The sequence below is a fragment of the Labrus bergylta genome, chromosome 6 (genome assembly GCF_963930695.1).
Source record: "Labrus bergylta chromosome 6, fLabBer1.1, whole genome shotgun sequence".
NCBI classification, from domain to species: Eukaryota; Metazoa; Chordata; class Actinopteri; order Labriformes; family Labridae; genus Labrus; species Labrus bergylta.
The window spans coordinates 33256809-33283217 of record NC_089200.1 but is presented as its reverse complement, the minus strand read 5'-3'; the positions used below and the strand labels follow the sequence as shown (position 1 = coordinate 33283217).

The following is a 26409-nucleotide window of genomic DNA, read 5'->3' as shown; positions in this document are numbered from 1 at the left end:
TTCCGGGTCAGACCTTTTTTGTTCCTGCTTCGCTCTTCCCACAGTCCTTCCGGTCTGACCGCCATCGCAGATAGCAGGTATGAATTTAATGTGGACAAGTATCAGCTAAACCCGTGAATAATCTCAGCCATCCGTAGATTTCTGTCCAAAAAGATACAAGTACATTAAACTACTGCCTTAACCAGACATATATTCATAATTATTGTACCACTGGTGGAGAAGACATTTAGCAAAGTATCCGCGTTAAAGCATCGAGTATGTGTGCTTCTTTTGGCCCAACCTACAACAACACGAGTGAAATCCATTGAAATAAGTCATTTTTACAAGCTGCGAACCGTATTAATGCAGAGTGTTTAAGTGAAGCCAGGGGAGCCTGTCTTTCAGATGTTTTTTGTTGTAAGGTTGCCTACAGAATTCACGTCGTAACGTAAGTTAGTGTGCTTATACCTGAGCGTCAGCTTCTATACGTCGGATTTCAAGTCTCCCCACACGAAACCTAATAATTGAGACTTTCTCTTGTTGGGTCAGAGAAGTGAACTGATGTATATTAGCAAAGCCTTAGTCTAATAATAGCCATACCATGCTAGCTGTTAACACGCAGCACATGCACGTCATGATTCATGATTTTCTTGGAGAAAAAGTAATGTGTCAGAAGTTTGAATGCAGTGCTGTGTAAAATGCAGCTGTAGACCTTGTAATTAAAAACTGTAGAAATCATTGGATGATGTGGTTAGTTGAGGACATAATGTCATATGCGTGCTAGGTTGTGACTGTTTCACTTGGCGTGTGGTTGTAAGAAAAAGCTTATGTTTTTCCCCTCACTTGCATTTGTGTGTCTTCAACAGATATGGCTATTCGCTACCCTATGGCTGTTGGCCTTAATAAAGGCCATCCAGTCACCAAAAATGTCACCGCTCCAAAACACAGCCGCAGACGTGGGGTGAGTACATCCTGCTGTACGACTGAAGTGTCTCAGTTAAAGATGCACTATGTAGTGTTGTTAGAGAAGTGTACAGTGGTATATGTTCATAACTCATACACACAAACTGTCCTCAGAGGAACATGTGGTCCCTGTAACTGAAGATAAACTGATACACAAGAAGATATGGTGGAGGATCTGTAACACTCGTGGTAGCCTTTAAGCTCCAACAGTCTTCAAGGGACCCTTTTTTTTTTTTTTTTTTTTTTTTTTGAGTTTGTGTATTTAGTTCTGAAAATATAGCACATATTTGTTTCACTTCTCCAACTTTCACCACCAAATCTACATAGTGCACCTTGAAGAGTGATCAAAGGTGACTGTAGTTTCTCAGGTTTTCCTTTTTTAATGCTGACACTATTTTGAATCATAAACGCATGGATGAACTGAATAACAATTCTGCATCAATTGTCAGTAAATTATTTAGGAATCAAGTTTATTTTGAAAGTTGATTGAAGAACTTTGATACTAAATGTGGTCAGTTATTGGTGTTAAAAAATGTACTGTTCTCAGTTTCTTGACATTGGAGTTTTGTTGCTGCCCAGTTATGTCAAACTGGATCTTTGCCTAATAAGGTAATAAGAACCATCAACAATTGCGCTTGAGAAATATTCACTTAAAAAAAATTAAGGAGCAGGTTGTCTTCTCTTTAACACTGTAGGATGTTTTTATTAACCATTAGGAATGTTTACTTAATCCCTTAGATTTCCATTTAGAAATCAAAGTTTATTCTATGTAACCCAGTTTTCTGATGTTCAAAGAACGTGGACTGTTTTAGTGTCTACATGCTGCAATTCAGGATTTAACTTTAGAGCTTAATATGTACCATGATGTCAACCACAATCATCTGTTAGGGTTTCAAAAGGTTCAACTTTTGAAATAGTGGATTGTATTTTAAACCACGTCCTTCCTCTCCTTCCTCTCCAGCGCCTGACCAAACACAGCAAGTTTGTCCGGGACATGATCCGTGAGGTGTGTGGGTTCGCTCCGTATGAGAGGCGAGCCATGGAGCTGCTGAAGGTGTCAAAGGACAAGAGAGCCCTGAAGTTCATTAAGAAGAGGGTGAGTTCATTATTGTGTCAGCTGCAGTTTTATCATGATGCATTCACCATAAACACATCTCAAACCTGAATAAAACATTACGTGAACTATGCTCTCATATTTAGCAGACATAAGTTTGATGTGAAAACAAAAGGCTCGATGTTTTTATTCATTCATGGCTACAAGTTTAAAATGTCATCAGGCTGCACAAGTCATGGAAGTACGTCATTATATATCGACATACATCCGCCAAAAGTCTTTCAACTGCACAACAGAATGTGTGGAATTATCCGCTGTAAATGACCACGCAGTGCTCCTCACATTGATATGGTCTACATTTCTTTCTCTGCTTTAAAACCATGTTCATACTGTCAGATGAAGCTCTAGTTAACCAGCTACTCTGACATTGAGTTCTGCCAATTCCTTAGTTTAACAAACTTTAATCAGGGATGACATGTTGGAAACAGCTATTGTGTAAAACCTGCAGATAAACAAAATGAAATAGCAATTGAATGATTGCTTTCAGGCTCGTTGATATTTGTTCTTTTATTGCACTTGGTACAAAATTGCAGGAACAATACAAAATAATTGCATGTTGCATAACTGTCTGGCCTAATTGCATTAATGGAGCCATGTTCTCACACAGCTTTATAAATCTAGAGTGTGTGTGTGCTCTCTTTGTTGTACTCTTGAACATTTGCAGTTAATTTCACATCCCACTGCCTACTTAGAAGAAAGAAATCTTAGTTTTCCCAACACTGAACTGAGTCTCTGTTTCTTCCTCAGATTGGTACTCACATCCGTGCCAAGAGAAAGAGAGAAGAGCTGAGCAACGTGCTGGCTGCCATGAGGAAGGCTGCTGCCAAGAAGGACTAACCTGTCATTTAATAAAGTTTGAGAACTACAAAATCCCGGCTGATGGTCTGTTTCTCCTTCTGCTTTGCAGATATATCAGCAGTCATTTGGTTCTTTGTCTTAATGTATGGTTCCATGCTGCTCTTCTCTGTTTAGAAGTAGGGCTTTTAAAAATGGCTGTATAGTGATTAAAATTTCTTAAAGGCTTTAATCCCAATCACAAAACACAAGGAACATGAATCAGTTGAAAGGCATTTTTTATGCTTCTTGTTAAGAAGATAAAATATGTCTGTGATCATTTGGAGGAAACAAAGCTAGTTTACTGAAACCTGAAGAACTTTGTTTAGGGTTCTGGGATTTAAGTGATCACCATGTATGTTTTAGGCTTGAAGATGTATAAAAAAAAAAAGTTCAAATAATCTTTTACTTAAACTTACAAACACGTCTTCCAGGTAATACGCTGCCTTCAGTTACTTAACATTTCCTTTAGGCAAAAGGAGCATGTTCACTCCTGAGCCCTTGTTTACATAATAAACTTTTAATATAGTAAAATAGTTTTGTGTCACTTACATAATTAGGACATCTTGCAATCCATTCAAAGCGACATTTTGTGTACAAGTCGATCATCTTCCTCTCAAAGGTGCTCCATCTCTCATCAACAGGCTCTTTCCAGCTACAGTTCAGTATGGACTTTTCAGTATTCAGTTCGTTTTTAGGTCCACCTCAGTAGACTGAACATTTAAGTATGTAGACATGGGTCAAACAGGCACCAGAATGAGGAGAACAGTTGATTTAGTGAGTTTGAACGTGGTGTGGCTGTTGGTGCCAGACAGGCTGGTCTGAGTATTTCAGCAACTGCTAATCTACTCGGATTTTCACACACTCTGTAAAGTCTCTTTACAGAGACTGTTCAGAAAAAGAAAATATCCAGTGAGCGACTGTTCTCTGGGCGAAAATGCCTTGTTGATGCCAGAGGTCAAAGGAGAATGGTCAGACTGGTTCAAGCTGATAGAGAGGCAACATTAACTCAAATAACCCCTTCAACCAAGGTCCCTGTGTACTAATTAAGCATAATTTAAAACACCACAGCCTACCAGAGCATTGTTTCTGACCATGTCCAACCATTTATGAACACAATGTACTCATCTCCTGATGGATACTTCGAGCAGGATAACACACCATGTCACAAAGCTCAGATCATCTCAAACTGGTTTCTTAAACATGACAATGAGTTCACTATACTCAAACGGCTCCACAGTCACCAGATCTAAGTTCAATAGAGCTCCTTTGGGATGTGGTGGAACAGGAGATTCCTCTGATGGATGTGCAGCCGATGAATCTGCAGTAACTGTGTGATCGTATCATGTCAATATGGACCAAAATCTCAGGAATGTTTCCAGCACCTTGTTGAATCTATGCCACGAAGAATTAAGGCAGTTCTGAAGGTAAAAGGAGGTCCAACCCTGTACTAGCAGGTACCTAATAAAGTGGCTGATGAGTGTAGATTGAATGTGTTACCGAGGACACATTGCTGCAGGAGCTGGGGTTTGTACCCTTTACCTTCCAGTTGAGCCGATGACTCTACCAACTGAGCCACAGCTGCACCACTTTACAAAGAGAGCAGGTCCAGACTGTTCCCTGTTATATTATTTAGAGACCCAACATGAACCCACCATGAGAAAAGCACTTGGCAACATGAGCATAAGTAACAGTGGCAAGGAAAAAGCTATGTGGTATTAGATAGTGTATTTATATTACCAATATGATTACACAGAAAAGGGGGGGGGGGCTGATCATTTGAAGTATAGCAGCTAAAGTTGAGAATGTCCAGAATTCACATTAAGAATTATAATAATGGTAATAGATATGAGACAGATGGTTACTTGAGGCTGTTTGAAACACATTTCAATGTATTGAAACCTTAAAGCTTTACATGATTCAGATGTGGCCGATTTGAGAGACAGGTGGGTTCAACTAGCTGTCTATAAGGTGTCACCTAATCTCTTTTTGATCACTGAAGTTATCACCTCTGCTTGTTTGAGCTTGTTTTATGCTTTTCTAGTCTTCTGACTACTCAAAGCACTTTAACACCGCAGGTCACACCTACACATTCACACACTGATGGTAGAGGCTGCTGAGTAAAGAGTCTGTCAGTATTAACTCATCCATTCATACACATTCACACACTGATGGTAGAGGCTGCTGAGTAAAGAGTCTGTCAGTATTAACTCATCCATTCATACACATTCACACACTGATGGTAGAGGCTTCTGAGTAAAGAGACCATCAGTATTAACTCATCCATTCATACACATTCTCGTGCCAAAGCAGCAGGAGCAGGTCATGGTTAAGTGTCTTGACCAAGGACACATCAGATGGGTAAAATCATATCCTTTATTTTAATACAACTTATGGGTTGTTAAGTTCTAATAACACATGCCAGGGGTTCCAGTTCAAAAATAAAAATGAGTGGTGAGGGCGGCCATCCTTGCCTTGTTGATCTTGTTAACTCAAACAGTAAATGGTAAATGGACTTGAGCTTGTGTAGCGCTTTTCTGACTACTGAAAGCACTTTTTACAACGCAGGTCACACCTACCTTGTGGTTCTCAAAATCAGTCTTTTTGAAGGTCTCCATCTTATCTTGGAATCAAAAGCATTTTTATTGGGTCTTGTCTCGTTATCTGACTGGGCTATCTCGATCTCTAAAAGTCTTGGTCTTGTCTCGGACTTGGAGCACCCTGGTCTTGGGTATGTCTTGGTCTTGGTTAGCGTGGTCTTGACTACAACACTACGCTGATACCCACTGACACACTGATGATCCGCTGTGACAGTGAGGGACGTGTGCTCAGAAAGATTTCTGGGCGGTCTTACTTTCAGGAGTGCTTGTGCAGGCTATGACACTGCCCCTAGAGCCTAGTTTGTTGAGAAAAGGACTGGGCAGGATATTCAGGGTATTTTCAAGATTACCCATCAGTCATTGTGCCATGGCATTTTTTCTTGTGTTAACTTTAACAATGACAACATATAGGCTATTGTAAATTAATTAAGTATTTGAAAAGTATTTTCCTATGACTTTCTGGATATGGATGACCTGTACGTCCGCCATCTTGTCTGCAACAACAACAACAACAACAACAACAACAACAACAGACTGGTTCAATTTTTGCAGTTGATTATTGTCTTTGAAACATCCCACATCCTGAGTGCATGACAGGTTTCTTCAGACAGAATGCTTTGGTCTATGCTGTGAGCCAGCTTAATTTATTCAAACTGTTGGATTAAAACCGTTTCCAAATATTAAAATGCTATTTATGCTGTTTTCATTTCATGACGGGTTTGTTGTGTTCAAGAGTCATAAACTTTAAATCTTACACTCAGTTTTGGACGACATTTTAAAGGAAGGGTTTTGCTTTCAGAAAAATGTTGTAACTGGTCATTCACGTTGTCTGCATGTGTGTTTATATCAGTCTATGGTTATATAGGTTAAAGAAAGGAACACGCACGAACCGTACCGCCGTGCTCTCATAGCGTGTGCGGCGTTGCCCCTGGTGACGCGTCTCTATCCATTGTAGTCCCGCCCATGTTTTGTTTCCCAGTCTATGATTGGCTGTTCGGAGTTGCCCAGTGCCTTTGACTGGCTAGGCTTCCTGCCCTTAGTTAGCTTGGTATATTAAGCTGATTGCATTATCGGATCAGATTTAAACTGCGGTCCAACAATATAGTCAAGTACACATAGTTTATGCTATTTTCTGCAAACATTGACTTTCAATGTAGTTAGCTAATAAGATAAGCTAACATCAACGGAGCTTTTGTTATTTTGACAGATCCTGGATTTCTTATAAGGACCGAAAGAGACGGTTTCTGAAATGTCTTCAGACGAAGACAGGGCCAAGGAGATTTTAAGGGGCTTCAAACTGTATCCTTTTCTTCTCTGCTGTGTTTGTTTGTTCTGGATGTTCTGTGAAGGTTGGACACATACCATTAAGCTAGCGCTATGACCCGTTTATTATAACGTCATCTATTATTGTTGTGTTGAGTCTTATGGTACCTCAAGCTTAGCAGTTGTTGCTAACTTTCGCCTCTTAGTTGATAACGGAAGCTATAAAACTGTTTGTCTGTGTCGGAGACAGCCAAGCGAGCCTAAGTTCTCCTCTAAATGATGGCCTACTAGCTAAATGAATGGCTTAGCCTTTTGGCTAAATGGTCTTGCTAACTGATCGGTGTGCTTCCTGTGGCAGCTGGACGCGTTGAAGATAAAGCTAAGATTGATGCAGGTGGTTTTCAGATAGCAAAGACGGATCTTATTTGGTCAGCACCTCCCCGAACATTTTACCCTGAAATGAGACTTGTGCATTCAGTTCGCAAAGATAACTTGCTCGATGATATTCTTAAAGATAGTTTTAAAAACCCCGACTGGACGCTTTAGGGTGCAGAAAACATATCAAACTGTGATACTAAACAGAAAGCTTGGCATATATTCTTTAAGATTCTGCAAAATGTGTTTCCATTACGCAACATGTGCTGTTGTTATGGACAGGGAGATCTGTTGTTGTTGTTGTGTGCAGGACGTGCAGTTAGATTTCAATCAGTCTGCGCGAAATGAAAAGAACCCTTAAAATAGACTCATTTATGTCATAATTGAATAGTTACGATTTTTGACTTTTTAATTGATGAAGTAGTATAAAAAGAATAAGAAAGTTGGCTGTGAGTGCCTGGGATCAAACCTTTGTTGTTGCATTTGTCCTGCATGGGCTCTACACCACAAAGTCACCAGAATGAACACCTATTTGTTTTTACTGTGTTGTTGTCTTAGCATACATTTGTTATCCAGAAGAGTCTGCGAGACATATGATGTCATCTTTGCATTGTATCAACACACTAATGTGCCAACAATCACATGTAAACACATCAGCACAAGAAGCGTATTGAGCATAAAGGGAATCTTTGTCCTTGTTGCTTTCTGATCATATTTTCACCTTAGAGCTCATCAGCCTTTGCTGAACAGTTCGAGGAAGACTCAGACTTTATGATTTTATTCATATCAGTTCAGTTTTGGTTTTTAAGTTGCAACATAAAGCCACACTAACTTAAACCCTTGCTGAATGAATTATACTGTCAAAGTTTTTTGGGTTAAATAATCAAAAGCACCAGTGAGGCGTTCTTCTATCTCAGATATTAACTTTACTATTTTATCATCCAAGTCCTTCTCTCCTTTTCTTTATGAGGGAGGAAGCTCCAGGCGAAACACGTTGTTCGCTCACATTAAAATACAGTAAAGTTATTTTCAGTGTGCAACAGACTTTTGATTAATGTTTTTATGGTATGTTCCTGCAGCCGTGCACACCTGAGAAGGTGTTTAGGCTGTGCACGGAGTACCCTGTTGGCCCTTTAGATGAGTCAGGGTTCTTCCTCTAAGGTGCCACAGTATGTTATCCACAATCTCTCTAAAAAAGATGTGCAAGAGTAGCCCATGAAATGATTGAAGTGGAATTGTGTTGTTTAACAGCTAAAAAGGACCTTTACTTTCAGCCATTAAGATGTCTTTAAAAATGAATGCAGACTAAACATTGACAGCAGCTTTACACTGGGGACTCATTAACTGGAGTGTGTCTTATGACAGATTTGAGCGTGCACCCTGGTGGTTTACACATACACCACCTGCAGCTAGTCCTGAGGAGGCCACAGTACAACCCTGTTTGATGGTCTTTAATGGTGGAGGGCGAGGCTTTGTTTTCTTTGTCTGTGACATTATCTTAAGCTGACTGTGTTCATAAATGTGGACGTGTTAATAACTCCCATGTTCAGAGCACGTTCAGAGGAGGTCTGGGCTTACTATGGTTGGATTCTTCTTGATGTCCTGGGGATCATACAAAGGGCTGTAGAGTCTTTCTTAGAGGAAGTGAAAGAGTCTCCTTTAATATGTCTTAGCTATGCCTCATGAAAGCCTTATTTTATTTTCATGTCATTCCAAGCAGCTGAAATGTATTATTTGCTATATTGTGTATTACATCATCCGTCTGTTTGCCATTAACAGCAGAGACTTCAGTCTGCAGGGGAACTTTTCTGTTTAATTACACAATTACAAAGTCAAACTAATTAATAGAGAGTTTTTATATCCCCTCAACACTTCTTCTTACATATCCATTTGATCTCTCTTTGTCTCACTACAAGTCTGTGTCACACTCAAGTGGCATCCTCCGGTCTTGGAAAATGAATGAATGAATGATGCAGAAGTGTAAAATCCTGCAGTCCATCGAGTGTCCACTAGAGGCTGGCTCCAGGAACACAGGAAGTCACATGACTGGCAAAACAGCTGTTATTACAGCATTAATAAACATGTTTACATCCTGGTACGAAAACTAAATAGGTCTGATTAATTATTGTCATCACTGGAATGCACTGTGTAAAGGGGGAGATTTTTTTAGAATCGGCTCTGTTTTGATTTTATAAACAATACGTCTTATTATTAGTTAGGTGTGTAGCTGACCTGATTGACAGGTGGGCGTGGTGGAACGGTTTGTCAGGAGGTTTAAAACCCGCCTCAGCTCCAGCCCTCAGCCTGTCGTTAAGTTGACCTAAAGTTAGACTGAGACAGCATTTCCAACATGGAGGCTGCTGCTGATGAGCCTCCAGCGCCCCCTGCAGAAACAGATGGCTGACATCACTCAGGCTTCAAATATTCATATTTACAGTCTACCGTCACACGTCATCAATTGATGGTTTTTATAATAAAAAGGATGTGCATGTTTTATAGGGTGATTAAAGTGAGACATGATGATCACTTTACAATCCTAGATGTGAACGGACATTTTTGGAATTGTCCACTTCATCCCGGAGGCAGAGCTGTTTTTTTCTCTACTCTGATTTAATTCTTCAGATGGTGAATTCCCCCCTCCAGGGTTATCTTAATACTGAGTATAAACAGATCTTAGTGACACATGTCATTTTTAAAATAGCATGACCTCTTGAAAGAGAATCAACGAGAAAGACATTGCAGAGTGGCCTGGATTATTCTGGAAGGTGTGGAGGATGATGGGGGTTATGTAGGAGGTTGGAATTAGTTAGACTTGAGAGGATTAGAGAAACCGTTCCACTCACCACGCTTTACGAGAAAACCTCCAGGGAGGGGTCGGGCTTGGTGGGCTTTAGTTGAATGAGAATCTGTTTCAATCATGAAGAAAATGTGAAAGATAGAAAAACCTGAATTACATTTCATATCCTCTGCTTACCTGCTGAGATGTTATCATTAGAGACCACATGTTCTTTTTTTTGTTCAATTATCAATTCTCCATAGTCTGACCCTAGTTGTATAAGAAGCTCAGGAGTTGTACATAATTCCTCTCCCACTTAAATAAATGTAATTCATTCAGGAAATTTAACAATAACAAAAATATAATCTGTTACCTAATTGAAACAAAAAGATCCGACCTTGTTAACATATTGTTGAGATGCTGGTTCTCATTATCAAGGAACTTAGGGCGCTGGTGGCGTAGTGGTTAGTGCACACGCCCCATCTACAGAGGCTGTAGTCCTTTCAAGCGGTTAGTACACACGCCCCATCTACAGAGGCTGTAGTCCTCCAAGCGGTTAGTACACACGCCCCATCTACAGAGGCTGTAGTCCTCCAAGCGCGCCCGGGTTCAAATCGAGCCTGTGTCTCCTTTCCTGCATGTCGTTCCTCTCTCTCTCTCCCTGATTTCCAACTCTATCAACTGTCCTATCTCTCCATTAAAGGCACAAAAAGCCCAAAAATAAATCTTAAAAAAAAGAAGAAATTACAAATGAATTTCTTCAACACATTCTGTATTTACAGGAGCCTCTGGTTTTTTTTCAAGATTTACCTCGACCACATCCTGACTAGTAGGAATGATAACTGTTAGTGTCGATGCATGCTGAGTAAAGGAATCGACTCACTTTATTGCAAATAAAGATTTTGTTCTAAATCGATATAGATTCAGAGTCTACTTAATCTGATATTAATGAGGCTGTGATAGAGCTGGAATCTCTCCTTTCTTCTCTGTGAGAAACTCTTCATCCTTAGATCTTTACTTTAGGAGCTCTCTTAAGGGCTAAGATGTTTTGTGAATCTTTACCAGGATCTAGTCTTTAACTTTAACGTGTTCCAGCTCCTCCAGCTGTCTGTCACTGTGGATCAAACTTTTCTCGTTCTGTTTTCGTCTTGTTTTTTCTTTGAATGCAGATTGAACCTGTCTTTTGTCGGGATCCGATGGTTTTAAAACTATTTTACCAAACGTTTTTCATATTAGAGAAAACCTGCCTCCCCCCTCCCCCCAATATAATGGTAGGGGAAACACAGGAGTGGATATTTGGATAAAAGCGTCTGCTAAGTGAATTGTAGAATTGTTGGATATTGAACCAATATTGATCAGTAGTGAATGAAAATGAAATTGAATTGTGAGGTTCTCGAGTCAACGTCTGAGCTAAGAAAGACTCCTGTGAGTCAACTGAGATGACACTTTCTATGAGTGTCAGAATGCAGCTTTCGTCACTCATGTAACATTTATTTTAAATTGGGAGTTCTTCAGCTTTAGTAGCGGTGTGTTTTTAGGACAGTGGTGATGGTTGTGAGGAGGGCTGAAGGGCCTCACAGATGGTGGGGAGCCGATTGTGTGTGACACTAAGTAGTGTCTGAGTCTGACAGGGTGTTGACAATCTTCTTGAACAGAGGTCTAAGGGGCGATGCTTCTTAACAGTCAAGCTTGCATCCAAAGACACATTTTTGCTTTTTAATGTCCACTCAGTTTTGATTGATGAAGTAGTCCATTAACACAATAAGATTTCTCAGTGTGTATGATTGCGTACATGAACCAGAATGCCCGGATTGCAGGCTACTGCAGGCTCTGCCACTTTCCACTTGAATTCTCTGTCATGAACTTTTACTTTACTTAAAAAGTCTCAATATCCCGTCAGCCCAAACATTTTAAAAAGTGTTGTTTTCAATGTATTCTTTGCATTCACTTAACTGAAGTCTAGAAATCCAAGCTTTAGTAATCTGTATTCATACATACATCATTAGACAATGCTTATAACCAGAAGAACACATTTTGTGTAGACTTAGAAATGGATGAGAATAAAAAAACAGCCAGGTGTCACGTAGAGTGGATTAATGTGGATCCTACAGATCAGACCTGCTCTATGCTATATGAATAACAATAGATTGATGGTTGATGATGTACTTGCCTAACATTTTATTCATCGTCAATGACCAAAAGACAATGTCAGAGTCTATATGGATCCAGTCTACATGGATCCAGTCTACATGGATCCAAACCTCAAACAGCAATCAAGCATATTCAGCATTCCTTGAATAATGTCTTTTATAGAAAAAGGACTGTCAGTCAAAAAGGTATATGTCGATGATAGAGCTGTAGCAACAGGTGTGTGTGTGTGTGTGATGATGCCCCGCTGACATTTAAGCATGGCCCAGGTATGTTATTGAAATGTTTGTGAAGACGCAGCAGTAGCTGTAATCTGCAGTGGATTGACTGAGGAGTTACAGGCTCTGTGATTGACAGCTGTATTGTGTTTGTAGTGAGGCAGACGTCAGGTACAGCTGACTAAATGACAGACTGATAGGACAGCCAAGTGCCAGCATCGTCTGCTCCAGGGCTTCTTCAGATTGCACAACAAACATCTCTTTAGGTTGTCTATACACTTGCAATGTTCTTTCCACGAGTATTCCGATGAATTACAACCAATAAAGCATGTTGTTGATGCTAGAAAGTGTTTGAACCCTGTATCCTAGTCCAGTTCTATCCCTTGGTTTTGTATTTTTTCTGATAAGGGTGATCTTCATAACACAAAGGCTGCTGTAGCGGCAGATTTTCAGTGTTGTGTCTAAATAAGGTAGGAACCTTTGTTACCGGTCAGGCAGTTTTTTGACCGCTAAGCGCATCGGCATGCAAGAGTTACAAGCAGGTGTTCTTTGGTATCGAGATATGGACATGTTGAGCCAAATGGACAGAAATAGATGAATGGCATGATCGACAATGAAATTTGACTTGGACTTTCATTCATCTGACAAGGTAACGTTAGCGCGTCACATCAGTTTGTAAATCCAGATGCAGCGCCTCAGTGGCTTAAAGCGTCGACTTAGCCTCTACAGCTGCACTTCAACTAACTTAATCTTGCATAAAATATGGTCAAGACGCTTAAATTGTGTTTTTTTAGGATATTTTTTTGCCAATTGTTTCAGCCAACTGAATCTGTCAACAAAAAAAACCTCCTTGCATTGAGGACTTTGAGTCGGCAGCCCTCTTTAAATTGCATTTGGTGCTGTGTTGCAGTGCTATGGACAGGGGCGTGTCCAGAGGACCCCAGGTGCCATCCTAAAATCCTTGAAAATGATTGGCTATTTGCCTTTCCAGAGATTCCAGATTAAATTCCAGATTAAAATGTTGATTTTGGACGTAGAAGAATGAAGCTTTGAAGATGTAAATGTTGTTGTGATCTTGGGTCACTTAAAAGTTGATGTGATTTTTGCAGACAGAGGGGTTAAATAAATGCTCTTCATATGTGAGTCAGAGGTTGCACTAGACTTTCTTGTTGTCATTTTGATGGACAGGGTTGTAACATTTCCGTCATAATCAATAATGATCCGTCTTTTTCATTTCTTATATTTTTTAGATAATGAGACATTGTCTATTTATTTATTAACTAACTATTAATTTTAGCATTTGATTATAGAAACAAGTCGATCACGTTACGCTCTTAGGACGCACTTGTATTTAAGCATGAGTGCAGGCATGAGTGCAGGCAGACTCAAGAAAAAAAAAGGGACACGCTGTCACATTTGCGTCTGCACATCGGAGAACAACACAGAGAACATGACAGCTACTTTACTGACTTTATGGCTGATTTTGAGTCACTTTAGTCAGATACAACCATAAAACTCTGAGATTTCTCCTGAACGATGTCAGCGTTGTGTACCTGCATGCTTGTGCTTGTGCATGAAGTGTACCGTGCTGAAGCACACCTGATAGCTTAACCATGAAAACAACCAGCCTCTAGACTTCTCGCTGCTCTCACTGCAACTGGGACTGCTGCGCGAGGCTACTGCGAGACTGACCGCCTGTGAGTGCTTTGGGACGGGGGAGGGGCTCACGGCAGCACCCACTGCTTGTTGAGGACAGTAACTGCAGAGGCTACGTGCTTTTACGTCAGAGTCTCCAAAACACCAGAAAAAGTCGCTAGATTTGTTGCTAGTAACTTTTGACTTAAAAAGTTGCCAGCTTTAGCGAGAAAGTCGCCAAGTTGGCAACACTTGAGACAACCATGTCATGCATGTGAGGTCAGATAGACTACAGAACAAAACAATAACTAATTAATTATGCACACTTGCCACCAACTGGACTGTGAGGTGTACTGCAGGTGCTTTACATGTGGTTAATGACAGTGCTGTGTGAGAGTTAGAAAGGAGCGGTGGACACCCGGTGATTCTAATCTAAATAACAGACAGCCTTCAGATTTTTGGGTTAGGGTTTGTTAAAAAATTCCGTCAAAGACGGAGAATATTTGGTTAACGCAACTTCTAATGTTGTGTACAGAAACTTTAGGCCACCCATGCACAAGTCAGTGCCCCAGTTGGGTGACCCTAGTCCCAAAAGTCTGGATACACCCTTGGCTATGGCCGGCATGCTTCTGTCCTTTAATCTGTTTTAGGTCCTTCTTACATCAACTGTGAGGTTTCTGAAAAAGCAGACAAATTTCTTCACAAAATATATGACTTAAATCAACTATTTAAATTAGAGCCCGACCAATCGGCCAGACGATAATATCAGCCGATATTAGCATATCCAGTGACCAGATCTGTATGGGTCAATTTATCACAGATATTTGCCAAAATTACTAGATTTATTCACCAGTCAAACAGCATTCAATTTGAGTTTTATTGTATTACAATAGCAGTTCTCTTTCCCCAGCAGAGGGCGCTATATGGATTACAACAAGCATCATCACTCTCTGGAGTGATGACGAACGTACGTGTGCAGTTACTATCGAGCTAAGTGACTACCTTTCTCTGATAACTGCATTTTAGGCATCAACGCAATACATGTATAAAATGATATCTATCTATTCCTTGAATCTAAGAAAGATATCGGCCGATATATCAGTATCAGGTTTTTTTTCTTCCAAATATCGGTATCGGCCCCACATATACCGTATCGGTCGGGCCCTAATTGAAATATCAGGTTTGATGATGGATAATATAAAGACATTTATACCATAACAATAATATACTTAAAACTCATCTTTTTTAAATTAGTCTACGATGGGCACCTGAGGGGTTGAGCCGCAAACAGTGTACTCAGTGATTGTGGTTCGACCCCTGCTGTTTTTATCACCCATTTTTTAAAGAGAATAATCTAAATCGAAAAGTTTCCCAGACTGGAGAGAAGTTCAGCCCAACACTGATGTAAGGACAAGGCCACCTTCCACTGATGAGGAGAATCCACTGTGTGTGGCTGTTTGGATCGTAATAGTTAGGCCACCAGGATTAACGCAGAGATACAAAGTTCTCTCTTCTGTTTGTGCTAGCTAAACAAACGTTAGAGCAGCTAGGAGCGCGCTCAACAACTTGTCTTTTCGATGTTACTCCTTGATGAGACGATGGTTCAGAGTGCCATGTTTAATTCATTCATTTATTGTATTGGCCTCTTAATTTGCTTATTATCCTTAGTTTTTAACATTCAGGTGAAAACATTGAAGTTTATTGAAAAATAATGTTAATTTTTTTCATAAATGTCCCCCTGTTCCCCAAAACGTCTCGTGGGTTGGATGAAACCTGATGGCGGCCTGGATTCGGGCTGCGGGCCATAAGTTTGACACCCTGATAGATATTGTTCTTTGTTGTCGTCACTTAACCTTTTTCTGTCAGAAACTGGATGAACCTTCGAGATGCAGAGACGGGTAAAGTCCTTTGGCAGGGCACTGAGGACCTCTCGGTACCTGGTGTAGAACATGAAGGTACATTCAACATTTCACTTCAGACACACATTGACTCTGCACATTGTATCAGGGAACATTAACTATTTATTCATTTTTTGCATCTCTTTCATGGGAAATAGACTGGAGATGGTATATTTCTTTTCTAGTCTTCTGACTCCTCAAATAACTTTTATTCAAGTTTAAGTGTCCAAGCACACATCGGACATGTTCCTGCAGGAGCTGGGGATCAGATCACAGCTGCCCCCAAGTCATAGTGTTACCCATCATTCCTTTCAATTAGAAAAACATCATGCATGCTCCGCAGTAGTTGATATCTGTGGATGTAATGAATCTACATAGAGCTTGCCAAATACAAATAGAGGGCCATATGAGAGCCTTGTCCAAGGACACATGGTACATGTGTCTGCAGGAGCTGAGGAGCCCTCCTGTTGAGAGATGACTGACTCTACCACTGAGCCACAGCCGCCCCAGTTACTAACTAAAACTCTCATTTGTAGAGAAAAATCTAGTTTTGCTGCTGTGTCTGAGAGGAGGATCAGACATTTCTCATGACTTTGATACAACACGTCAGTGTGTGTTCAACCTGCTGCTAGTTAGAGAACTCTTAAGGAAACAAAGAAAGTTACAGACTATTAAAGTAAACTGACTACATGTACATATTTTTTATCTCTGCAGCCCGCGTCCCGAAGAAGATCTTGAAGTGTAAAGCGGTGTCTAGAGAATTGAACTTTTCCTCCTCAGAGAAACTGGAGAAGTTCCGACTGGAGCAAAAAGTTTTCTTCAAAGGACAGTGTCTAGAAGGTAACAATCAGTCAATGGGTTACAGGCACTGTGTGACCCTTTTAGCACCACGTGTTGTACAGCCCGATTGTTATCTGATGGAGTGTCTATTTCCCTCTCTGTCGCTCTCTGGGCTCTACAAGGCACTCTTTTGTTCACTCAACAGAGCTGGTTAGCTTGCTGCACAAAGACATGAGAATGTATAAATAATATCCATAGCTTTGTTTGTCTCACAGTGAGCTGTTTGTTGTGTTTCTCCACCTTCTTTACAAAAGCCCTACATGTCAAACTGTTTGCAAGGTGAACCTGACATTCACAGAGCAAAGAATGAAATATTGAGATGATTCAAGAGATGCAGTGTGGACAGCCAGCGGGCGATAATGTGCCATGTGACAGGATATATAAGGCTCTGGTGGTTTGGTTTGTTCTCTAGGATTCTTAAAGCTGTTTATTTCAAGTTCTTGACATGACCTGCAAGAGGTGAAACTACGTGTTACCGTGCGGTATGGGCTTTGTCTTGTCGATTGTAACTGTTAGATGTGCGGTCTGAATTACTGATGTGATTTTCTGTTCCTGTGTTTGGAGTGCTGTCCCCGGGGCGCTGCGGCACAGAGAGCCTCAGGAGTCCACACGAGCCACACCTCCACAACACAACATGTTTATGATTCTAGTTTCCAGCAGAGAGGGAGGAGTCAATAAAACAGCACATTATTTATGTTCTATATATAGACTAACACACACTTCTTCTGCCTCTCGTTCCAGAATGGTTCTTTGAGTTTGGTTTCGTTATCCCAAACTCCACCAACACATGGCAGTCTCTGATAGAAGCCGCCCCAGAGTCCCAAATGATGCCTGCCAATGTTTTAACGTGAGTCTCTACTTGGATCATTTAGACTTTTATATGTGTATGTTTCTGAACTGAACACTTTACACCAGTAAATTAAAAAAAATAAACATTTACCCAAAATGTCCAAATCAGATTAGAGACATCTGATGGTTCGAAGAGCAGACCCCAGCTGCTTATTTATTAATAAAAATCTTTCAATACTCTTTTAATAAAAAGTCTTTCAGTGAACCTTAATGTACCAGATTTACAGGTAAATGTGAGAAATAATAACAGGAAAGGATCATATTTTCAAGAACTATTGCACTACACTTTTTTACACATCTTTCACCTCCGAAGGAGTATCAGGGCTAGATTAGGGGATTTTCTATTTTTTAGATTTTGTGATTAAAGTCATACATTTACATGGAAAACTTTTAGGAGAAGAAAGTGTTCAAACGTTGATCATTTCTTGTAGCAGTGTCTAAATATTCACCCTGAGTTAACGTTGTGTTTTTATTCCAGTGGTAACGTGATCATAGAGACCAAGTTCTTCGATGATGACCTCCATGTCAGTACCTCCAGGGTACGACTTTTCTACGTCTGACCTCTGACCCCTTTCTACCTTCCAAAATGCTGACATCCTTCCAAGGTCTTTAAATTGCAACGGTTAAATACAATTTTCAGAGGTAACTGCTCACTGCTGATTTGAGATCCGCACATGGTGGTCCTCTGGTCTGCCAGTTGAGCGTTGTGTTTGGTTCTTCTCTTGTTTTGTTTTTGACCTGACCTTGGGGGTGGGGGGAAGAAATAGGAGAAGATGTTACTATTCTCTTCCTTTGATCAAGATCATCTCTCTCTAGGATATCCCCTCCATACTGTTCTACTGATTTGAAGTTAGCCACTCTGACATCACATGATTTGTGCTTTTTTTAAATTGTTATTCCGCCCTCTTGCACTCCAAGGTTGTATTTACTCAGGAACAGAACAGTAGACTTGTGAGCCATCAGATCTTCTTTACTCTGAACATAGAAACACTGCTCTATATGTGACGTCAGTGTGGAGGGCGATGAAGCTCATTGTGTAATCAAAAGGTCTTCTTCTAGCTGTGTCTCATTACAGAGATGACCTCTGACACTTTATTTATGATCAACACGGTCCCCTGTAGTAAAAATGTATCATCTATTAGGAGAAACATGGAAGTTTAAAGGGATGAATTCTGACGACTGCCTGAATGTGGTCTCTGTGAGGCCAAGTATTGGATCTGCTGATGTGACGTTTGTCTTGTGTAGGACAGCTTTGCAGACGGCCTCTGGAGTGGGACACAGCTTACAGCAGCTAAAGCTTTCCTAAAGAGTATAGGACATTGTTATTTCATCCACGCAGAACAGGAATGAAAACCTGCTCACTGTTGTCATGATGATACATTTTCAAAGCAATGTGATGGAGGGACAATCATCAGTTAACAGGACATGGATAGATATAATGGTGTAGGTGGTATCATTTATTCTCAGTAGTTCACCTGTTGTCCGTTTCATTCCAACTACACAGACGTTAACAGCTTCTTAAGGTGTTCAACTAGTTCTGCTTTGTACATCCTGCTTAGGTTTTCAACTTCGACTTCCCATCCTGTTCACTGCATTCATGTGGTTTGTTTTTTTCTTAGCAGCTACCTGGGCTGTGTAAAATAGGCTTGTGTTTTAATATGACAGAAGTTGTGAATTAAAGTCTTTGAGTGTTGTAATAAAATGATGTGTGTGTGCGTTTGTGTGTGTCAGACACAGAATACATTCTGATAACTTCAGGTGTTATTCACGAGGTGGCTGTTATTCTTCACACTAAAGTTTGAATAGCATCACATCTGTTAGAAACTGCTTAATTTAACTAGAAGCTTGTAGAAATGTGAATATTTAAGAATTTTAACTTCAATCAGTCATTATTTGTATATCACCAATTCACAAAAGATCATATGAGATAATATGCAGGAAGGATTTCTCCGTTGTATTCCTCTCCTTCCTGTTGTCCACACTTCCTCCCCGCTGAGGTGGAGGTCGGAGCAGGTCGTGTATGAAGGAGGACGGAGGTGGTTGAGGGGACGACACAGTCTGATGGTGGAGGCTGCATCAGGGACGTCAGGTGGTAGTAGGAAATCAAGGAGAGAAGAAGCGGACATGCGGGAGAGGAGCCACAGGTCGGATTCGAACCCGGACTGTCTGCTTGGAGGACTAACCTCCGTACATGAGGCGCGTGCATTAACCACACCGCTACCAGCACAAGACAACACGTAGTTCAGCCTGGACTGCTTAAGAGGTTTTTATTTCACTGTTTTCCATTTTGTAAAAAAGAAGAGCCCAATAAATGGTCCTGTAGGCAAAAAATATGTGGGGATCTTGGTCCTCCAAGTGGGCGTCCCGGGTTCAAATCCCACCTGTGGCTCCTTTCCTGCATGTCTCTCTCTCTCCCCGATTTCTGACTATCCACTGTCCTATCTCTGAAATAAAGGCACAAAAAGCCCAAAAATAAATCTTAAAAAACAACATTTGACTTCTTTTTGTTCAGTGTCGTCTTCTCTAAAGACAAAATGTGTCCAAACGATGGATATTGCTTCCATGTCGTGGATTGAACATGTCGTAACGTGACTATGCCCTGATAATAATCGACATGGGCGAGACTATGATGGTCAGAGGTTCTGAATGTCGGTTTGGATTAATTTTCGATGAATAGTCCCGCACTAGTCTGAAGCATCACAAACAATACATATGAACATCAGGATTATCTGCAGCCGCTGCCATGCTGGAGACCCTGTCTCAGTCTACCTTCAACCTCCCACAGCGCTCCCACCTCATGTCAGCTACGCGCCTAACTATGAAAAACATGCTTCGTTTTCAAAATCAGAACAGAGCCGTACAGTGTGTGCCCTTGAGGACAATAACAGACCTATTTTGTTTTTTCTGTGTAGTTGTATTTCTGATGTGAAGTGATTGACTTTCTGTTGTTTGCACACTGGATATGTTCATTACATTTCTCAGATATCTTTTATTTATCATTTTTAAATCTGATGTCTGTTTTAAAAACTGATTTCACTCATTTTGATGGTTTATGTGTATGAATTTTCTGTGTGAATATGTGATTACACCCACTTCCTCCCCTCAAAAGCCACGCCCCCTCACTTACATACACGAGCGCTGTTTCTTCAGAAGTGGACCTCAGCTCATCTCTTGCATTGTGTAGAGACTACGTCGTCTCATGTGTCATTCAGCTCTATAGACACTAAACTATCGTAAAACATTTTAATAAACATTTTACAGTCGAAGAAGACATTATAACCTGGTTCAAAAACAGTTTCTGTCTGTGCCTCATTTCTTTCTTGGTAAAAACTACAGTTTTGATTATATTAAAAATAAGAGTTAATCCTGCATTTGAAAAGTCGGGTGAGTTGAGTTGACTTACAGGTGGGTGTGTGTTGTAGCTGTTTGCCAGGAGGCTTAAGGCCTGCCTCAGCTTGTAAGGTTGTGTTGAATGCATAGACTGTCAATATCAATGTTTGAAGCCTGAGTGACGTCAGCCATCTGTTCCTGCAGGGGGCGCTGGAGGCTCATCAGCAGCAGCCTCCATGTTGGAAATCCTGTCTCAGTCTAACTTTAGGTCAACTTAACGACAGGCTGAGGCGGGTGCTTAGGTGCCCACCTGTCAATCATGTCAGCTATGCGCCTAACTATGGATAGCACGTATCGTTTTCAAGATCAAAACAGAGCTGTTTTTTAAAAAATCACCCCCTGTACAGTGTGTTCCAGTGATGACAATAACTAATCAGAAATATTTCATTTTTTGAACCAGGATGTGAACATGTTTATTAATGCTGTAGAATTGGCTGTTTTGCCAGTCATGTGTATGTGACTTCCTGTGTTCCTGGAGTCAGCCTCTAGTGGACACTCGATGAACTGCAGGATTTTACACTTCCTCATTGGCTTCATTTTTCAAAACCGGATGTTCCTGCTTGGTTGAACGTCAAATGCTGGGTCAGCCATTTTGTTTCTTTTTAATTAACAAAGATTAGAATGATGCTGTGTTGTCATGGAAACTGAATGTTGGAAAAAATAAACCAATCAAAGGAATTCCAGAACTCTGGATCCTCAAAGGAAGTTAGAATCTTCATATCCAACCTCAAGTAAAGGGCAAGAAAGCACAGACTCTCAACAGTTCACAGATTGATTCAGAGACTACAACAGTTCACAGATCTGATCTGAGACATTGTCTTTATAAAGACAACAAACAACTCAACATCCAAGACACTGATTCAACTAAGAACAGCAATGGAACAATCCCAGAGCTGGGGAGATATCATGGAGAAGGAGATAGGAGATGAGGAGGTTGGAGCTGGGGAGTTTAAATACCCCATGCAAGGAGCCAACCGCTGGAACCGCCGCCAAAACAACAACAAGCAGCGTCCTACTCAGCCAGAAGGTCAGACTTTCCACCGAAGGAGGGAGGAAGCCTACGGGCAGCACCACTGGCAGACCCAGAATGGACCTGATCGCTCACTGCCTCAGAGACGTCCACCCCAATGGCAGGTGGTTGCAGATCTCAGGAAAGAACTGGAAGGAGTGAAGGTTCTTCTGAAACAGGAGAGAGATCTGAGCAAGGCAGGGCGGGAGAGATACACCATCAGCAAGTCAAAGATCCAGGAGGTAGAAGAAAGGTTGAGGGTGGAGCAAGAAGAGAGACTCCAATGTGACCAGGAGATCAGGATGCTCAAACAAAAACTCCAGGAGACAACTTGTAGTGAACCAAAGCAGCAAGAAACTCTGCAGTCTGAAAAAGACGCCCTGCTGGAAAAGATTAAGATCATGCAGAAAGAAACCTTCAGCAAGGACATCAAGACCGCCAAGCAGACCATGGCCTTAAAGTACCAGCTGGAAGAAGTAACACTAAGCAGGCAAAACCTCTTCTCCAAACTGGAAGAACAGGAGGAGGCCAATCTGGGGCTGCAGAAGGAGTTAAGAGACTCCAAAAAGAAAAGGCAGCACCATAAAATGATGGCTGACAACCTCAGGAGAGAAATGGAGGAAGTCAGGCTTCAGCATCTGGAGAGGGCCAACAAGGACCTGATGCTGGTAGAGAGACTGACAGAGGAGAAAGAGTCACTAGAGCAGGAGGTGAAGGTCTTCAAAGAAGAGGTAGAGGAGATCAGTTGTGCACTGCAGAAGGAGGTGGAGGAGCTCCAAAAAGACAAAGAGCACCACACATTGAGGGCTGACTGCCTTCAGAAAGAGCTGGAGGAAGTCAGTCAACTGTGCACTACCAGTGAGGAGATCACTTCCTGGAGGAAGGCTGAGAAGATCTGCACTTCAGAAAGCCGCCAGAGGAGGCAGCTCGTCTCCAAACTGGAGAGACAGGAGGAGATGATTTACTCTCTGAAGAAGAAGGTGGAGGAGCTCCAAAAAGACAAAGAGAACCAAAAGTTGAGGGCTGACCGCCTTCAGGAAGAGCTGGAGGAAGACAGTCCACCGTGTCCTACCAGAGAGGACATCACTATGTTGAGGATGGCTGAGAAGATCTGCGCTTCAGAAAGCCGCCGGCACCAATACAAGCGGCAGAGGAGGCAGAACCTGGACCCAAAGTGACCGCACCAGCCCCTCCTCCTCCCCACCTTTCCACCTCCAAACTCCCCCCAACACACACAGGCTGTAACAGGCCTGGCAGCACAGGGGAACACATCAAGTCCTAACAGACAGGAATCCACTGGTACCTGTCTGTCAGGACTCTTCATGTTCCCACTGTGTCTATGTGGGTTTTTTCTCCAGGTGCTCCGGTTCATCCCACACAAACCATTTGGAAATAATTACAATAAAAAGTTTGGATAACATTTTTTCTGTGTAGTTGTATTTCTGTTGTGAAGTGATTGACTTTCTGTTGTTTGCACACTGGATATGTTCATCACATTTCTTAGATATCTTTTATTTATCATTTTTAAATCTGATGTCTGTTTTAAAAACTGATTTCACTCATTTTGATGGTTTATGTGTATGAATTTTCTGTGTGAATATGTGATTACACCAACTTCCTCCCCTCAAAAGCCACACGCCCTCACTTACATACACAAACACCGTTTCGCCAGAAGTGGACCTCAGCTCATCTCTTGCATTGTGTAGAAACTACGTTGTCTCATGTCTCATTCAGCGGTAAATAAACTCACAGTATAAACTCTGTCATCAGTGACACGCTTAGAGAGGGAGGCGTGATTGGTTCATCAGATTGGTACCTCGTGGCAGACATTGGTCGAAGTTTCCACAGATAACACAAAACATTTTCATAACCTGGATGAATCAACCCTCCACCTGTTTGTGGGATCGTTTTTGTAACTTTAACAGATTCCTGTCTGTGACCTTCAAGAAAACCTTTCTCCAAGACTCTGTTGTGTAATTTTGTCCTTAAAATGTTGAAATAACCAAAAATTGTCAAACTTTTTAGGGGTTACCTTAAATGGATAGCATCCCACAAAGGGATAGGATTTCTACAATCCCAAGAACACATGCTAGGAGCATTTGAGTGAACCTTCCTGCATCATTTGCTGAATGATAAACACATTTTTAAAGGAAATATTCAAGAAAGATTTGTGGAACATTTCACTTCCTTCTATTCTTGCTGGAACTGAAAACATGTTTATTATCAAAATAGTGTTAAGCAGAAGGAGGCTTAATTCATGTTATCAAAATAAATACATAGAAACCATATGATTACAAAATCTGCTACCTTCCCTATGAGATATGCAATCAACAAAAAACAGTGTCCACTGTCAGTTCTGTACTCCATCACTCTCTTTGTTTCATTCAAAGACTTGAACTGGATTGGATTTGTCTATTTGTCCCACTGAACTGTAAAAGCATTAACAAGCGCTCTACTCTTTCTCAGTCTTTTGTTTGAGCCTACTCCCTCATATTAGTTTCTCCTGATCCTCCTCAGAAGGAGGTAGCACCGCACAGCTCACTTTGTTCTCTCCTCGAGTGATTTGTTCACTTTCTGGCTTATTGTAAATACTCTTCTTATGCAACCCTTTATTGCGTAGGATTAGTGATTATTCTAGTAAAATTGGTCGGAACTACATGTCCCATCAGACTGTACGGCCCACGATGAAGGTAAATGGTAAATTGACTTGAGCATGTAACGCATTCCTACTCAAAGCTCTTTTACACCGCAGGTCACACATACACATTCACACACTGATGGTAGAGGTTGCTGAGTAAAGAGTCCATCAGTATTAACTCATCCATTCATACACATTCACACACTGATGGTAGAGGCTGCTGTGTAAAGAGTCCATCAGTATTAACTCATCCATTCATACACTGATGGTAGAGGCTGCTGTGTAAAGAGTCCATCAGTATTAACTACTCATCCATTCCTACACATTCACACGCTGATGGTAGAGGCTGCTGAGTAAAGAGTCCGTCAGTATTAACTCATCCATTCATACACATTCACACGCTGATGGTAGAGGCTGCTGAGTAAAGAGTCCATCAGTATTAACTCATCCATTCATACACATTCACACGCTGATGGTAGAGGCCGCTGTGTAAAGAGTCCATCAGTATTAACTCATCCATTCATACACATTAACACACTGATGGTAGAGGCCGCTGAGTAAAGAGTCCATCAGTATTAACTCATCCATTCATACAAATTCCCTCACTAATGGTAGAGGCCGCTGTGTAAAGAGTCCATCAGTATTAACTCATCCATTCATACACATTCACACACTGATGGTAGAGGCTGCTGCAAACCACAGAGTCTTGACGGAAAGGGAGTGTTTTGAAGCAGGAAGTGACCAGGAACTGATTGAGAATTCAGAAATGTAAATTTGTTTTGTCCGTGATAAAAGTGTTTTGCTTTCGTTATTTGGTTTTATAAAACCGCAAGCTTTGCCAAAAGTGTTTCAGACTTTGTAACCTCAGGTGCCCACAGTGTTACCCAGATACCGAACAAAAATACTACTAATGCAAAACTGAATTTACTAAAGAGGTTGGACAGTTACCCTTTAAAAAGTTTACTAAATAACTAGCAAAATAAATATTTTCAAAAATCTATTCTAAATAAAAAAACGTCTAGAATAACTAAATAAACAGCACCATACAAATATTAATAAACTAAATACCAAACTAAATTCTAACAACAAATAAAAAGGTCCTACACCTTCATCGTGTGTATTATTTGATCTTCAGAGTGTAACCTAAAGCAGTGTTCTTCAAAGTCGGGGTCCTGATCCCCTGGTGGGTCGCCAGGGTGCACTAGGGGGCCATGGAAACTTTGAGGGAAGTAAAGAATAATATTCTACGAATTTTGTACATGTTTTCCTGTTTACCACCAACCTGTGACTACAGATGGAAATCAGCCTGTGGCTGTAATCTGACATATTATATATTATATTATTATATCTACTCCTTTATATTTTGTATTTTAAGTTAAGTTTAAGCTTTAAGTTGTATTTAAATTGACACTTTATATTTAGGTTAAAATGTTTCGTACTTGCACTGTTGTTAATTTACTGCTCTGTGTGCCTTTGAATTGCTCCCCGGGGACAAATAAAGATTTTTGAATTTGAATTTGAATATTTACATTTTTATGCTCATTAATAAGCACTGTCCCTATTTTAAATACATGAATACCATTTTTTTATTGATCGCTGCATATCCAAATTTGTGTTCAGTTTCTACAAAGGTCTATCAACATTGTAAAAAACACAACAAAAAACGACATATACTGTTTACAAAAATATACATTGAATGATATGGATGAAAAACGAGATTTCTCATTGTTAGTTAAATAAGAACATAAACATGCTACTATTCATTTTTGAAATTTTGCAATCGTAACGTAAAGGGGGTCCCCTCCAGAGGTCGATGCTTGGCATGGCAAAGTTTGGGAACCCCTGACCTAAAGCGCTGATGTTGTACACTCCAGTACAGT

At 40.8% G+C, this 26409-nt stretch overlaps 3 protein-coding genes across 3 annotated transcripts; all 3 read left to right on the top strand.

Moving 5' to 3' along the window:
- Positions 1-2926, top strand: rpl36 (ribosomal protein L36). The gene is made up of 4 exons (XM_020646915.3): positions 1-77; positions 846-940; positions 1904-2038; positions 2804-2926. Exons 2-4 carry the CDS (start codon positions 848-850, stop codon positions 2891-2893), a joined length of 318 nt encoding a protein of 105 aa, XP_020502571.1. The 5' UTR covers positions 1-77; positions 846-847; the 3' UTR covers positions 2894-2926.
- Positions 2927-6496: 3570 nt separating this feature from the next.
- Positions 6497-19197, top strand: pde6d (phosphodiesterase 6D, cGMP-specific, rod, delta). Its single transcript, XM_020646911.3, has 5 exons — positions 6497-6789; positions 15772-15860; positions 16518-16643; positions 17385-17490; positions 17971-19197. Exons 1-5 carry the CDS (start codon positions 6740-6742, stop codon positions 18050-18052), a joined length of 453 nt encoding a protein of 150 aa, XP_020502567.1. The 5' UTR covers positions 6497-6739; the 3' UTR covers positions 18053-19197.
- Positions 19198-21758: 2561 nt separating this feature from the next.
- LOC136179500 (golgin subfamily A member 6-like protein 1) lies at positions 21759-23069 on the top strand. The gene has a single exon (XM_065956357.1). The coding sequence runs from the start codon at positions 21759-21761 to the stop codon at positions 23067-23069; it is 1311 nt and encodes a 436-aa protein (XP_065812429.1).
- The last annotated feature ends 3340 nt before the right edge of the window (positions 23070-26409 follow it).

Excerpts from the sequence above, each read along its gene's own strand:
- LOC136179500 (XM_065956357.1), top strand. The coding sequence starts at position 21,759 with ATGGAACAATCCCAGAGCTGGGGAGATATCATGGAGAAGGAGATAGGA.
- pde6d (XM_020646911.3), top strand. The coding sequence starts at position 6,740 with ATGTCTTCAGACGAAGACAGGGCCAAGGAGATTTTAAGGGGCTTCAAA. Across the intron at positions 6,790-15,771 it reads ATTTTAAGGGGCTTCAAACT|AAACTGGATGAACCTTCGAG; the intron begins GTATCCTTTTCT and ends TTTTTCTGTCAG. Across the intron at positions 15,861-16,517 it reads ACCTGGTGTAGAACATGAAG|CCCGCGTCCCGAAGAAGATC; the intron begins GTACATTCAACA and ends TTATCTCTGCAG.
- rpl36 (XM_020646915.3), top strand. The coding sequence starts at position 848 with ATGGCTATTCGCTACCCTATGGCTGTTGGCCTTAATAAAGGCCATCCA. Across the intron at positions 941-1,903 it reads AACACAGCCGCAGACGTGGG|CGCCTGACCAAACACAGCAA; the intron begins GTGAGTACATCC and ends CTTCCTCTCCAG. Across the intron at positions 2,039-2,803 it reads TGAAGTTCATTAAGAAGAGG|ATTGGTACTCACATCCGTGC; the intron begins GTGAGTTCATTA and ends TTTCTTCCTCAG.